This window comes from Marasmius oreades, chromosome 11 (genome assembly GCF_018924745.1).
Source record: "Marasmius oreades isolate 03SP1 chromosome 11, whole genome shotgun sequence".
Classification (NCBI taxonomy): domain Eukaryota; kingdom Fungi; phylum Basidiomycota; class Agaricomycetes; order Agaricales; family Marasmiaceae; genus Marasmius; species Marasmius oreades.
Window position 1 is genome coordinate 174984 of NC_057333.1, and position 13510 is coordinate 188493.

At 46.1% G+C, this 13510-nt stretch overlaps 4 protein-coding genes across 4 annotated transcripts; 1 reads left to right on the top strand and 3 right to left on the bottom strand.

Annotated features, from left to right (window-relative positions):
• Positions 1 to 213: 213 nt before the first annotated feature.
• Positions 214 to 2824, bottom strand: E1B28_002918 (uncharacterized protein). The gene is made up of 4 exons (XM_043159869.1): positions 2003 to 2824; positions 1003 to 1931; positions 459 to 929; positions 214 to 395 (listed from the first exon to the last, which is right to left on the bottom strand). The coding sequence occupies exons 1-4, from the start codon at positions 2706 to 2708 to the stop codon at positions 234 to 236; spliced, it is 2268 nt and encodes a 755-aa protein (XP_043001823.1). The 5' UTR covers positions 2709 to 2824; the 3' UTR covers positions 214 to 233.
• A 4623-nt stretch (positions 2825 to 7447) lies between these two features.
• Positions 7448 to 8501, bottom strand: E1B28_002919 (uncharacterized protein; the record flags this gene model as incomplete). Its single annotated transcript, XM_043159870.1, has 3 exons — positions 7448 to 7568; positions 7620 to 7846; positions 7914 to 8501. 3 exons carry the CDS (start codon positions 8499 to 8501, stop codon positions 7448 to 7450), a joined length of 936 nt encoding a protein of 311 aa, XP_043001824.1.
• A 49-nt stretch (positions 8502 to 8550) lies between these two features.
• On the bottom strand, positions 8551 to 9344 carry E1B28_002920 (uncharacterized protein; the record flags this gene model as incomplete). The annotated part of the gene is made up of 6 exons (XM_043159871.1): positions 8551 to 8663; positions 8724 to 8830; positions 8890 to 8933; positions 8988 to 9124; positions 9182 to 9276; positions 9334 to 9344. The coding sequence occupies 6 exons, from the start codon at positions 9342 to 9344 to the stop codon at positions 8551 to 8553; spliced, it is 507 nt and encodes a 168-aa protein (XP_043001825.1).
• A 3007-nt stretch (positions 9345 to 12351) lies between these two features.
• Positions 12352 to 13319, top strand: E1B28_002921 (uncharacterized protein; the record flags this gene model as incomplete). Its single annotated transcript, XM_043159872.1, has 4 exons — positions 12352 to 12382; positions 12438 to 13028; positions 13085 to 13201; positions 13279 to 13319. 4 exons carry the CDS (start codon positions 12352 to 12354, stop codon positions 13317 to 13319), a joined length of 780 nt encoding a protein of 259 aa, XP_043001826.1.
• Between the last annotated feature and the right edge of the window lie 191 nt (positions 13320 to 13510).

The window sequence follows — 13510 nt, forward strand, 5'->3', positions numbered from 1 at the left end:
AAAACGTGTTTGCAAGTGCAGTATAACTATGACATTACTACAAACTACGTACTGTATCAATACTTCCATAGAATACATCCAAAAAGGGGGTAATCGATACCACTAGAACTACAACAAGAAACAACAAGAAAGCAAGACAATAGAATAAATAATGCATGGTATACCAAGACAAGCAAAAAGTCCGCATCCATGCCACCCCACCCACGACTGCAACCCGCACCCCCTTCTCCACTCTACTCTTCCTTCTTTCCCAAGCTGAAAGCACCCTCATAAGCAGGAGAAGTTTCATCCATGTCAGCCACCCTCCAGTTCCCAACAAAATTCTTTCCGCCCCCTACTAACGTGCCGTAGAAGAGGATCCTGCCTTTTCCCGAGTTCGAGGTTCGGGTGTCTTCCTGAGATAGTAAGAGAACAACCGTGAGACAGGGAATTTACTGGAGAAAGAACGAAAAACTCACTGCAGGAACTCTCATTATAGTAACACACCCATCCCACTTCCGAATCCTCCCATAGAACTGATAGTGCTTCCACGCCTGACCATGCCTGGGATCCGTCTCTCCTGTGATGATGATATCATCATCATCGTCCCCTTCCCAACCTTCGTCTATATCCTCTTCTCCACGGTGTATGGTCTCATAGAACGCCCTCCTGGCACCGTCGAACGACAGCTGGACTTCCCCTTTATCCTTGTCTTCATTATACTCCATGCGATTGGGAAACCACGCGTTCAACATCGAACCTTCCGGAACCAAGGCTGACGGGCGTGTGATCGTTGAGGTACGGCGGTGTTCTCGTAATCTCATGTACACAGGTAGAGAAGCGACAGTGCTGAACGTATTTTCGCTAAAGTTCTCCGGTAGTCTGGGGGAACGACCTGGTTGGACTGGCGTGGCATGCATGAGGTCTTCGAATTGCCGTTGTGAGGGGATCTGGTAGAACAGCGCGTAAATATTTTAGGAAGAGAAACAAGTATGAAGATATTGAGGGAGAAACGACACGCACGAAAATCTTCCCAACCCATAAACCAGTCATCTGTCCTGGTGTATAGACTTGAACTCCGCTCCCAGGCGGCGGTCGTATCTTTCGGACATCCATCCCTTCTTCTGGTTGTATGCTCTCCTTCGCATCGTCTACGCCGATATCCACGTCGTCATCGCTACCTACGGTATCATCCTCCCAGTCGGCATCATCATCAACGTCCTCCACGTCATAAAGGAACGAAGAATCATCCTCAAAACAGTTTAAGCACTTTCTTAACCTCCACCAATCCTTGTCCCATCTTTGACTGGCGCATCCCGACTCGTCGATCTGGATGATATGTTTGACGTGGCGAGCCGAATAACCAACGTCAGAGGTTGAGGTTGAGATGAGTGGTGAGTAGACCACAGTAGGGAGCGAAGTCAACGCTGTTCCACCTCCACGACCCCTTGCCCTTGCCCTTGATACTCCGTACGGATTTTGTTCAGTACTTGAACCCGGAACCATAGCTTCACCGCCCAAAAGAGTTTCATTCAGCTCTTCAAAGTCTTCCTGTGTAGGTCGAATCGGCCGTTGTCCGTCCGCTTGAACCGGGGTACGCAGATTATACTCGGTTCTGTTCCTCGCGAGCTGATGCATCACAGGGAACCTCCATAGCTCACGGCGCGCTGCGTAGAGGAGTTTGGCAGCGTCGGTGATGAGAGGGATGGTTATTGGTACTCGGCGGTTGTAGAAGACGTGTTTCCATACACGTTGGTCGGGGGAGAGGTAGAGTGGGTAGGGTCCATGAGCGGTGGGGATTGATGTCGTTCGACAATGGGCATCAACAGGTGGTAGGTGGAAGTGGTTTGGGGGGGCAAATGATGATGAATAGCGGAATGGGATCGTGACGAAAGGAAGGACGATGCGGACTAGAGATTCTCGGGCATGGTCAGATTCTAGGAAGAGGCGTTCTGAATAGTAGATGGAAAGATATTAGTAAAAACAAAGATATGGAACAAAAAGAAAAAAAAAGAATCCTCACCCTTGGTAGTGAGATACCACAGCACATGCAACGCACAACTATTCACGGCATTGTCTCGAGGCCAACCCTCAACTGCACCATTGTAGAGCCTTTTACGAACGAAAGCCTCTACCCATTCATAAGCGCCAGCTCCATCCATCTGAATGCGGTTGCAGCCGTCATCCTCGAGGCACATCACCCACAAAACCCACATGAGCTCTTCAACGCTCTGCAGTTCATCAAAATCAACGTGGGAGGGGTCGGGAACGGGATCTGCAAATGTTTTTTCCTCGTTGCCGTTGTCATCGCCATTCCCTAAATCACTAGCAGACGACGAAGACGTTGTCAAGTGCAAGAACCCAACCCTCGTCCGGATATCCTTCAATGTCCGAACGTATAACTGCAGCTGAAACTGATAATCTGCGTTTTCCATCGGCCTCATTTTCCTCATCCCGTTGGCGTAGCGTCCACGACTACTGGCACCCCTTCTTCTTTCCACCGAACTCCAGCTGAACTTGAACTTGAAGACTCTTCTCCAGATCGCCTGATCTTCCTTCAAAGCATCGTAAACCCTTTTGCAAGTCAATAAAAGGGGTAACAGAGAGCAGGGAAGGCCGACGAGAGTGTCGCAAGCGAGGTAAAAGGCGATCTCGTTGAGCAGTTCGTTGGGCAATGTCGTTAAACGGGGTGGACGACGACGGCGATGATGATGACATAGTAAGTCCATGGTAGGAAGGAAGGGAGAGGGCGGAGTGAAGTGAAGTCTTGGAAGACATAGCGATATATATGAAACCAATAGCGCAGCTCGATTTCGGGGGGTTACGTGAAAAATGTAAGAGAAGGCGCAAAAGACAATTCCTTTTTTCAGACGTGACGGGGATCAAAACTTTCCCCATCAATACAGCGGGAAAGTGTGCCTTTTTTGGAGATTTTGCAAACGCCGATCAAAATTATGTTGTTTCTGGTGTGAAATCAATCGGACGAAATCTCCGTTTTCCCTTCTTTTCCGATGCACTCCCATGTTGTCCTCGTTCATTGGTGGCCTGACAGACACCGTGTACGTAGCACTCCTTGACCGTTTCGCTTCTTGGGCAGCCTTACGCTTGTCTTCAATGCCTTGAAAGTCCTCCGAAAGACCAGTAGGTCTATTATATCCCCGCTCAACCTACAGTTTGAAGCAAGTAACAAGTATTCCTTTCTTCCGAACGCTCCTGGTACTACCACTGCCAGTGGATATGTTACAGTCTGACAGCCCTACGATAACGTTCACGTTACATAACAGGTAAAAAAAGAAGTCAACGTCAGAAATAAACCGTTTCTTCATTCCAACAACGCCCACGAACATTCCGAGAGCGGCGGGGGCTCTCCGAAGTTCGTAAGTAGTACACAGCTCAGAGCGGGTATCGTAAGCAACGATGGGTGAAACCAGTGTGAACGGTGATTTCAACGAACAAACGCCCAAATTTCGATTTACGACCGTAGTCCCCGCGGCCTTCCTGTTTTCATGATCATCCACACGGAGCAAGTTAAGCGGAGTGATCACTGATGAGAGTGGGAAATAAAAAATGGGAGAAGCCTGGTCATTGGCGAGGCCTGGGACGTGCGATTGTCTTGGACTTCTATGATGTAAAAAGCCATATAAAATTAGCAGTGTAGAACATCGAAAAGGAAAAGGACCCTCGCCTCCGAGAATTGATTTTCTGTGTTATTCACCTTCCCGGGTGGCGGGGACGATTGAAGGACAAATCACAAAGAAATTTAGATCCCACGTGGATTCAGTAGTAGAGATTCTGCGACGACGCCTTATAGTACATCGTGTATGACACAAATCCCCAAGGAATAGTCCCGTGGCCCTGTATGAATGTACTATCCTTGGAAAATGGCTAGAAAAAAATCCAAACTCCAGGTTCACAGTGCCCACCACAAATACATCCGAGTCACACCCATCATATCTATACAACTCTCAAGAGAGTTCCAATTCACCATAACAGGGGGGGAATTATTTGACCAAGGTAAGATTTCTAAATGCCATTCACTTGGGTATTAATGGTAATGGATAAATACATACGTGATGGTTGAAATTTTAACTGTTGGACACTAGACAGTGCGGACCACAGTCAGGAGTTTGAGGCCCCATTCTCTTTCGAATATCAGAATTAAATGTTCTATTTTATTTAAATAACAACTCTGAGTCATTCAGGGTCATTTCTGAATACTTGATGTTTCTTTGCTTGGTTCGTGATAGCAGTTGCCACATATATGATTTTTTACCCAATGGCCATATGTTCTCAATGCCCCCTATTCCGCTCTGTCTGCGATTCCCATAACCTGGTCTTCCAGTATGAAAATGTGTGGATGGCGGAGATACTATAAAATTATCATCCTTGGGAAATTTTCCAAGACCCTGGTAACTGTCTGTGACAAGCGAGATTTTCTGGAAGAGTAAACTCTATGAACCTTGTAGACTGTGGCTGAACTGTGGCATATTGGAAGAGCGAACTGAGCGGCCTTTAGAAGGTGCCACCCAGAAGTATAGTTTGTTGGAAGAGTGAAATGATGGACCTCATAGACATCTATGGTACACATGAGTTTGAACCAGATTTGAATGTCAAAGTGAAGAAATTCAACCAAGCACAGGTAATTGGATTTGAAGTTACTAAACTCTTTATTTTCCAACTCTTGAGCTTGGGAATCTATCATTAGAACCTCATAAAGCATTTGACTTACTTCATTCCGTGATACTTGTAGTGTTTGGATTGGCAGAAGGTTTACTATGATTCTTCAAGGATATTCAGCCTGGATTGAGAATGATTTATAAATTTCAACCATGAAAGGATAAATAATGCAACCTACCACAACTGAGTCCAGATTTCGGGCCATTTGTACTGAGTAACGGCCCAGCCTCGACACACATCAGGTCATTGAAGCAAGTTAAAGGAACGCCGAGACCCGAGGTCGAGATGAATTCCAGGCTTCGAGAATGTCACTAGTGGAAGAACTTAGTAATGGCAGTAGCCAAGGTGACCCATCCAAAGGAAATGGGTCAAAACGGTCGTTGTCCAGCTGATCACCACGACGAGGTATAAGAGGGAAGTTACGATTACGTGACGAAAGGATAAGCAATAGCGTTTATTGAGACGGGGACGGGGAACTCTCCAAACCGCCGCACAGGCTCCGCTGAGCTCAGCCTATGATTCACGGCCACTTGGAAGAATGATCGACGGAATAACCAGTAGTCGAATCGTCAAAAGAAACATAACCGAATTCAAACAACTGAAGGGTGCAATACATTAATTTCAAACACCGAACGAACGTTAAACGAAAGGCTGTCGGTGAACTGTACCCCCAAGATTAAGAAGTGTATGACCGAGCCATCGCATCTTCATGTAAAAGGGTGGCTTGGGTTCGCGTTTGGAGTGCGGAGACGGGAGGTTTGAAGTTGTCAAGAAAACGATTTCAAGAACGGGTTCTAATTCATCAGTTTCTCAAGGTATCTACACGCGAAACAGCGATAGCGGATTGTACGGGGAGTTGGTTTGTACGTACGGTGTAAGGGGGCTTCCGGGTTGAGCTCAACTGCCAAGAGAGTATTATCGTTTCCGCTTCATACGAATAATGGAAGGAATAACCCACGAACGTCGAAAACCCAAGATCCGTACCTACTCAAGGGACGAGAGAAGGCTTTACTTTCCTTCGTTGTTTTAGCACAATACGACTGATTAACTGTCTGTGGCAATAGCCAAGCTTTTGATCGAATTGAGTCTTGACCGACTCGATTGTGTTCCGCTCGGTTGATCTCCGTAACAAAATAAGCTCAAAAGACATGCAGAGAAAGTGTGTGAATTGAAAGGTTTGAAAAGTAAAGTTGAGGAACGCACGTCGTAAGAGCAGTCTCTGGGATTCGGTGGGGGAAAGTTCAAGAACCGGTTCTTGGTATTTGCTCTAGGTGGGGGAGGGCCTTGAGAAATCCCTCCCGACGTGAGTTCTGATTCAGGTTGTAGACACTAGACGTTGAGATATGTATGGCTATTGATTCCCGCATGTTATCGCTTAAGTATCTGGAAAGGGATATGTTGTATAAGTGATCGATCTGTGAAGGATCTAGTATAAAAACATGACAGCCTTCCCCTCGATGTACGTGGCGCTTCACTGGCAGCGTGAATGGAGGCCCGGGCAACAACAGCCATGGAAGGTCGACTTCTTTAGGGGTAGAACTAAGTGATATGGGAACAATCGCAGCTCTTGAGCGTGGCGGAGAGATGCGCAGTCCCGCGGAATCGCATGACAGTGACACCTTCAGAAAAATGACGTGACGTCGGGTTCATCCGATTGTTTGGTTCGAGTTAAAAACTCTACTACGTACCTAGGTTTCGCATCCACTGGTGTGCAGTACATCCCAGTAGGAAACACCTTTATTTCTCTACAAAGTTGAATATTTTACTCCTGAACGCTTTACAATCATTAGGATGAGTGGACGAGAGAGATGACCATACCAACTATGCGTCCAGACGTCGCTAGGGTACCGTGACTTTCTCAGGAAGGAGGGGTGACCTGTAGTTCCTAGGTGAGCTGAAGATAGCGGCTTGATTAGAATCAGCCAAGTGCAACAGATGGGTTTCGGAAGAGTTGGGGGGTAGGATCACAAAAGTTTCGCCAGTGGCACAAAATGAAACCGAACAAGCGCTTGAAGGAACACTGGCTAGATTCATTTCGTTTTTGCTCGAAGACACGCCGTGTGGTAGACGATGTACAAATCTGAAAATCGAGCCAGTCAGATTAGGATTAGCACCGTTTTCTCAACGCATACTAAACGAGACGCACGTAAATTGACGCGATACCAATCTCTACAATGACTCTCGTTATTATTCAGCCCATCGAGTGCATTCTGCTTGTTTTTGTTTTCTTCTAGATTCAAAGCGAGATTGACATAGGTTTTTCTGCTTTCGCGTGGCCTGTAATGTGCGATGAAGTATGTTCAAATCAAAATAAATGGAGGCTTACATGGACGCCTAGCACGACGGTGACATGGTACGAGAAAGACTTCAGTCATGTGAGTGGCCGCGTGGGGATGGCCGCCACGCGGCCCGGGGTGTCCACTCAAAAAATTCATCTGGCGTATCGCTCGAACTCCGAGAGAACTATTACCTGACCTTGCCCCAAAGTGGTGAACGTCGCGACTTGGAATAAAGTGCGTGGAGGAGCCGATGTGAGTGATTTGGGTCAGACACCTTATTTCCTGTTTCGACTCTCGAGGTCAATGTAATTTTTTGTCGGTTTCTAGGCTTACCTTGCTATTTCTATAGTAAGTAATTATATCGATTGTCAGCTGTCTATATACTGACAATGGTGGAATGAGCCTATCCCGAAAACATGGAGATGAAGGACGATTATCAGACGCTAAAGGAATGGCAACTGAAACAGGACTAAGAGAGTGCGCTAGAGATCTAGTACGAAACGACATCAACCTCAAATATCACGGAAGTAGAGGAGGCGCGACATATAGGTAGAGTCAAAATATACGAAGTCGGTAGTGATTTTCCATGAAAAGTGCACCCCGTAGCGGATGTCTTCACTCGAAACCTGATGTCTGAAGGTACTTGTCAGAGATGTAGTCGTAGACGCAGGCAAGCCGACTCACTCTCTTTCCATATGATAGACTACCATGCCCCAGGCGCTGATATAGTCCCCCTTGCACAGTTTGCAGAAGACGTAAGGACTAGAAGTATGGTTAAACCTGCTACTTCCGAACACTTGGATGGCCGCTTGGACTTCCTCCTTCTCCAAATGTTGCTGTGTCTCGACGTCGACGCCGGCAACCTCAAGGTCATGCATATATGCCCCCTTCTCAGACTGTTTGTGCGTAAGCTACAGGGAAGTGGTAGTTAGCGATACTGATGGCATGTATTAAATAGCTGGAGTAGTTGACACATACAGCGCACGTCCATCGATAGAAAAGGTTGTCCGGAGGATGGCATATCTTGCATCTCAGTATCGGATGCATCTCCTCCAACGTTTCCAAGTCTTTCGCTCCACATAGATCCATGATCTGCTTCACATATGCCGTCGCCAATTGGTGGACTTCAAGACGTTCCAGGCTCCACACCCCCCATCCTCCTCCCTCTCTCCATTCCCCATCCGACAAAAGGTTTTGCTCGAAATGGTGGGGAAGCTTGGAATTCCAATGGATGGGCGGACGTTGTTCTTCGTAGTGCATACGGGTAGTGCATCTGTGCATGTACAATCGGATTCCCCATACCGCTGCATTGCATTCCTTACACCTGAAGATCACCGTCCTGAAGCCAGAGTACGTCGTTTTGTATTCTGTATTGTACCAATTGATGTAAATTTGCAACTGGTGATTAGTTCGATTGATCCATTGCCGCGTCAACTCCTCGAGATCCAAGAAAGCCTCCAGGAAAGGAAGATCTATGTCGAGGTGAACCTTGAAGATAGGAGTGTAGTAGATCAATTCGTTCAGCGTATTGCCTTGGGGGCTCATTAGAAGGTCGCCGAGGGGCATGGAAATACGATCTTCTTTGCACTGTGCTCGTCTAAAAGTTTCGTAGCTGTTAAATAGGTCGTAGTTTCGGTCGTTGTACTTCCGTTCCCCTCCATCCCTTGAAACGTTCGACTTGGATCCCCTTACAGATTCGCACGAGATCCATCTCCATCTCGTCCCAATCTAGATTGAAATAAAACATTATCTCTCGCTTGTGAAACCGAACGATGAGAGGTGTAGTACCTTCTCCGGCAAATGGTTTAAGTACGTATAATTCCGATTCCTTGGTAAATTCGTCATCCAGCATTTGTGTTCCGTCCAACGGTGGATACCCCAATCTGTTATCAATACTGGAGGGGAATATCTTTAGACGAAATGTATAAAGATGAAATAGACGTCGGCCACATACAGTCCACGCCTATTTTTTGCTAAGTTTTTCTGCCACTTGCAGCACTAGGGCTCATAAGTCAGATGAGTTTCAATATGAGTTCAGACAGTAAAACTCGCCTGATTGAGTTCAATAAACTCCTGATTTCGTTTGGCTTGCCATTGAGCCAAATGTTCGGGATCATCCTTCGCCCCTAGGTACTCGTGACGGCTTTGTTCCACCATCGATGGAATATAGACCCTCGAGTCGTTATAGTCTGGAACGTGTGGCGGTAAGCGTAGGAAACTGCGTAAAAAATTGAAGTCAGCTTTACCATCGTAACTTGAAGGAGTGATCTCTTCAATCGCTGTTCTCGTTTCTTGGTCGACTTCGGGTTGATTTTTTAAGATGTCGTCCAAGTCGAAGAAACTGCCAATACTTAGTTCTACCAAGTCCCAATTACAAAATAATAATGAGGACACTTGCACCTTAACCATACAGTCTTGGTGGCATGACACCTTACAAGCCCAGAATACCCATATAGTCTGAACCGAATATTGACCACAACCATGACAGAAATCATATTCAAAAAGCAAGGCCGCAAACTGTGGTTCACTTAAGCCAAGGGGAATAGGTGGAAGATCAGGAAAGAATTGTCTTTTGTTGCGAGCGCCGAGCGGTGCGCCAGATTCTTTCACTGAGCGAGCGGCACATGAGGAATTTCCGCAGGTTTTTGCTTGTTCGTGCCAGATGGAGGAGGTCGAGCGGATGTAAGTAGCAAAAAATCTAGAGACAATATGAGCAAAATCACAATTTCGAATCAGATCGGGTTACTCACTTCAAACACCAGTTCCAAAGGCATCTCCAAAACTACCCTCTCCAGAAATCCGATACAATCAGTCAGATGAGGACTCGAGTTCGCATTCGTATTGAGCTTTGATGGTTTTCTTGGTGATTCAGCTAACAATCGCTTTCTGGCATTTTTTCGCTTCGTCCTAGCCATTACCGTCAGGGTGGTCGTAAAGGCAAAATAAGGGTGGACTTTGCGGCCACGTGCTGGTGACCGCGTGCGTTTAGTCGGCGCCTCAACTTACATACTATCGTTGGCGCCGGGTTGAAAAGCGGGTAGGTATTGGAAAATGGTGATTTTTCCCTTGTCTACTTCCCGTGGCTTATAAAACTCTCGGAATATACTGCTTTGCACTAGATCTACATATGTGTGTGATAAATTTAGTTGTTTTATTGGGGGATAGGCTATTTGGCAGGCTTTCAAGTGTCAGAAGTGCAAAAAAAAGGTGAAAATAGCCGTCGGATTTAAGCTACACGTCTGGAGCTGCTACAAAAAAGGGAGCGAGAGTTGAGAGAGGTATGAAGAGGTTACCTATCAATTTCCGGAGTCCCTGCTGCTCTTAGTCGTGAGGAGCAAGGGATTCTTCTGGAGGTCGGGTTGAGCGTGACATCGGTAAGACGGGACGGTGTCGTGTCAGTGGCGTGGCCACCCGACATAAGCCAATGCCGAGGGTTTGCCGGATGACGTAGGCGTGACAGATTGTGACATTTTCTTTTCAACACTCCCCTTTCTCGAGACCTTGCAACGGCACGTCAATAAATATGGGAATCCCTCGTGAGGTGGTCATTGTACATGGAATATAGAGACTATATATCTCTTACTACCTTCTGAATAAAGCCGAAGGGCAAACATCAACGGGAACTTACTTTCCGGGAGCAATCTTTCCAAATTTTTCAACACCTACCAAATGATAGTAGTACTGTGCACCCCTACATATGATCGAGTGTTACTACTTTTGGGACATGGGAATCATCTCCGATTACCTTTTGAGGAAGGTGACAGAGGCTTTTTTTGTGACAGCCATGTTCTCCACCGAGCTCAATAGCATTACTTGTACCATAGCCCTTCCTCAGCAATCCATGAGCTGTTTCTCCTTTTACCACCATGTCGTCCCCACAGAAGCACGGATTGAAGGCACAGAAACCCGGTAAATGAGGTCCCACAAAGCAGCTTCCTGGAATGTCAAAGTTCTTGGTAACAACTCATAGCACCTCGGCACCTTCAATAAGACGCAACGAGAGGGAATCTAGGGTACATAACAAGTGGTACAACTATGAGGCTATTGTATCAACGCCGTTATATTACATGGATACCAGTATGTCACAAGGAAATATACGTTTAATTCATCTCTTACGAAAATAAATTTTCAGATTCCTCGCTTGTCTGAGGTATATGGTCCATTGTCAATTTTTTGAGTCTCTCCAAGTCTAATGTAGCGAGAGTGTCGAGGCACTGACGGCGATGGGTTGGATCTGGTGTTAAGAGCATCCCAATTGCATCTCCCATTGTCGGTTGCACACAGACGTAGAGGTTGAATGAGAAAAAAACTTTATTTGGTCACAGAGGTAAGACAAAAACAAAGCCACCTTCCTCAAAAGGTAATCGGAGAAGATTCTCACATCCCAAAAGTAGAACGCTCAATCGTAAGGAGGGCCCCACCAATTTTAAACTCAGATTTACAGGTCCTTAAGACACATGTGCAGCTCGTTGTTGAAAGGACTGGTCAGGTCTAGTATTCAGGTCTAGTATTCACAAACCATGGTAAGATGTTTATAATGATCTCCAGAAATTCTTCCCACTCCCGTTATAATGATTGGCCTTGGGCTCCAAGGAGCCCCAAGGCTATTAATGTATTGGCTCCTTCTTCATTACTGGCCTGCGGTTTGTGCTCTGTCTCTTAATGTATTTTAATGGACCTCCAATGTATCTTCCTATACCTGTATCTTCCGTTTCATTCCATTAATAAGTCCTGCAATGCAAGAGGTAAAATAAAAATACCGTCTTTTAATGGATCTCCAAACATCAATGGCTTACCTTCATACCATTGATGGTCCCCGCTGACCTCCTATTGTATTCCGTTACTAATACCATGATGTGGGGGGTAAAAATCAAAATACCGTCCTTTAATGGACCTCCGAACATCGAATCTCCCTTTCGTGTTATGTGATGCTAAGATGACCTGTATCTAGCGTTAGATACAGATAGTATGTACATGAAGAAGGCTAGCTAGATTTACTGATGATAAGAGATGGGGCAAAGACCAGATTCTGACTGAAAATCCGAAAATGGCTGGGATAGGTTTTTCGGTCAGAAAGGATTGGGTGAGTTGGAAGGAAGACGACATCCTAAGACTCAGAAGCCTCGAGCGCGTCGTCAAGATGACTCACCCAGATCACAAGCTAGAGGCTAAAGAGACCTCCACCCAGCATCATTCAACCCTTTCGAAGCCAGACATTCTAGGTGGCCCACCGAGATAGTGGCTGTGTCCCTCCAATAAGTGTAGAATGCGTCAGATTTCCACCTCCCAGACGCTTTGACAAGATGAGGGTTGACATTCTCTTTCAAGTAATAGCGTTACTGGTTACATCGACAACTCAGTGATCAAATTACCACTCACAAAATTCGATCTCCAAGGCTATAAACAAACTGGTAACATGGTCCACCAATATGCTCTTGCATCCTTTTGTGAGTGTTCATATTAGCATCATATCGGGGTGGAGTACTCACCTGTTTTGTACAGCGCAAGATGTTATCAACTTGTGCAAGCTCCCCAACGAACCTGATGTGACTCCTGACGCCATCACAGACCCACGAGATTGTGAGGCCACTGTCACAAGTGAACCAGAATGTGTCATGACTCCTGTCACCAATCGCAATGACTCGCCTCCTCGTACTGATCCACCTACAACTCCAGCTACTTCACCATTTTTGGCACAACCCATCTTGACAACTAACGCTCTAGTGGATACAATACCTGATCCCACTGCTTTGAATCCTACCAATCCACCAACTCCAGCTACCTCTGCTGTTTTTGCACAACCCATCTCAACATCTAACGCTCCACTGGATACCCAGCTATATCCTGCTACTCTACCATACAAACCCATTGTGTCGACATTATCTGAGGCATCTACTCTTGGTAAGGCCGCTACCTCCAACCAGGCTGTGACTATGGCATGTACTCAGCAGCCTTCATATCAAGAAATCCTCGCTTTCCCGGGTTTCAGTCCCCAAAATAATGTCAATATCACCATGTTTGAAAATTTGGATTGGACAGAATTGGCAAGGGACAGGAACATAGATTGGAACGAAGTCAGTTCAGTTAGCAACAGTATGTGGTTCGTCATATCTGTTCAACCTTTCTCCAACTAAGAGACCCCCCCCAAGGTTGGGACAAGCCATCTGCAGGATATTTGGAGCCAGCTCCAGCAGGTACCATAACAGTTGATGGGGATGCTGGTTCTGTGGATGGTACGGTGGATGACTGTACTGACCTAGCAAGGGGTATGTTATGCATTTCTATTTGAGTGAGCGCATGTGATTAATTTTGACTCACATTTTTCTTCTTTGGCGACTGCCAGTGGTTAAGATTCATAAGCCCTGGAGACGATCTTTCCTTTGACGATCAGTGAACTTGGCAGTCCTGGCAGCGCAGTGTTAATCAAAAATTGAACAAGCTTACAGCCAATCATATCGGATTATAAGCCAGCAAGCCGATGGATTTTTTGTAAGTTCTAAGCCTACTTGGATGTTTCTAAGCTGCGAGTTTTATATACTACTCAGACAATCAAAATGTGAGCAAGCACATTCCAA

Coding starts and splice junctions, on each gene's coding strand:
- E1B28_002918 (XM_043159869.1), bottom strand. CDS start 2,708: ATGGACTTACTATGTCATCATCATCGCCGTCGTCGTCCACCCCGTTTA. Junction 1,932..2,002: donor GTGGTATCTCACTACCAAGG/GTGAGGATTCTT, acceptor TCTACTATTCAG/AACGCCTCTTCCTAGAATCT. Junction 930..1,002: donor TATGGGTTGGGAAGATTTTC/GTGCGTGTCGTT, acceptor CTGTTCTACCAG/ATCCCCTCACAACGGCAATT.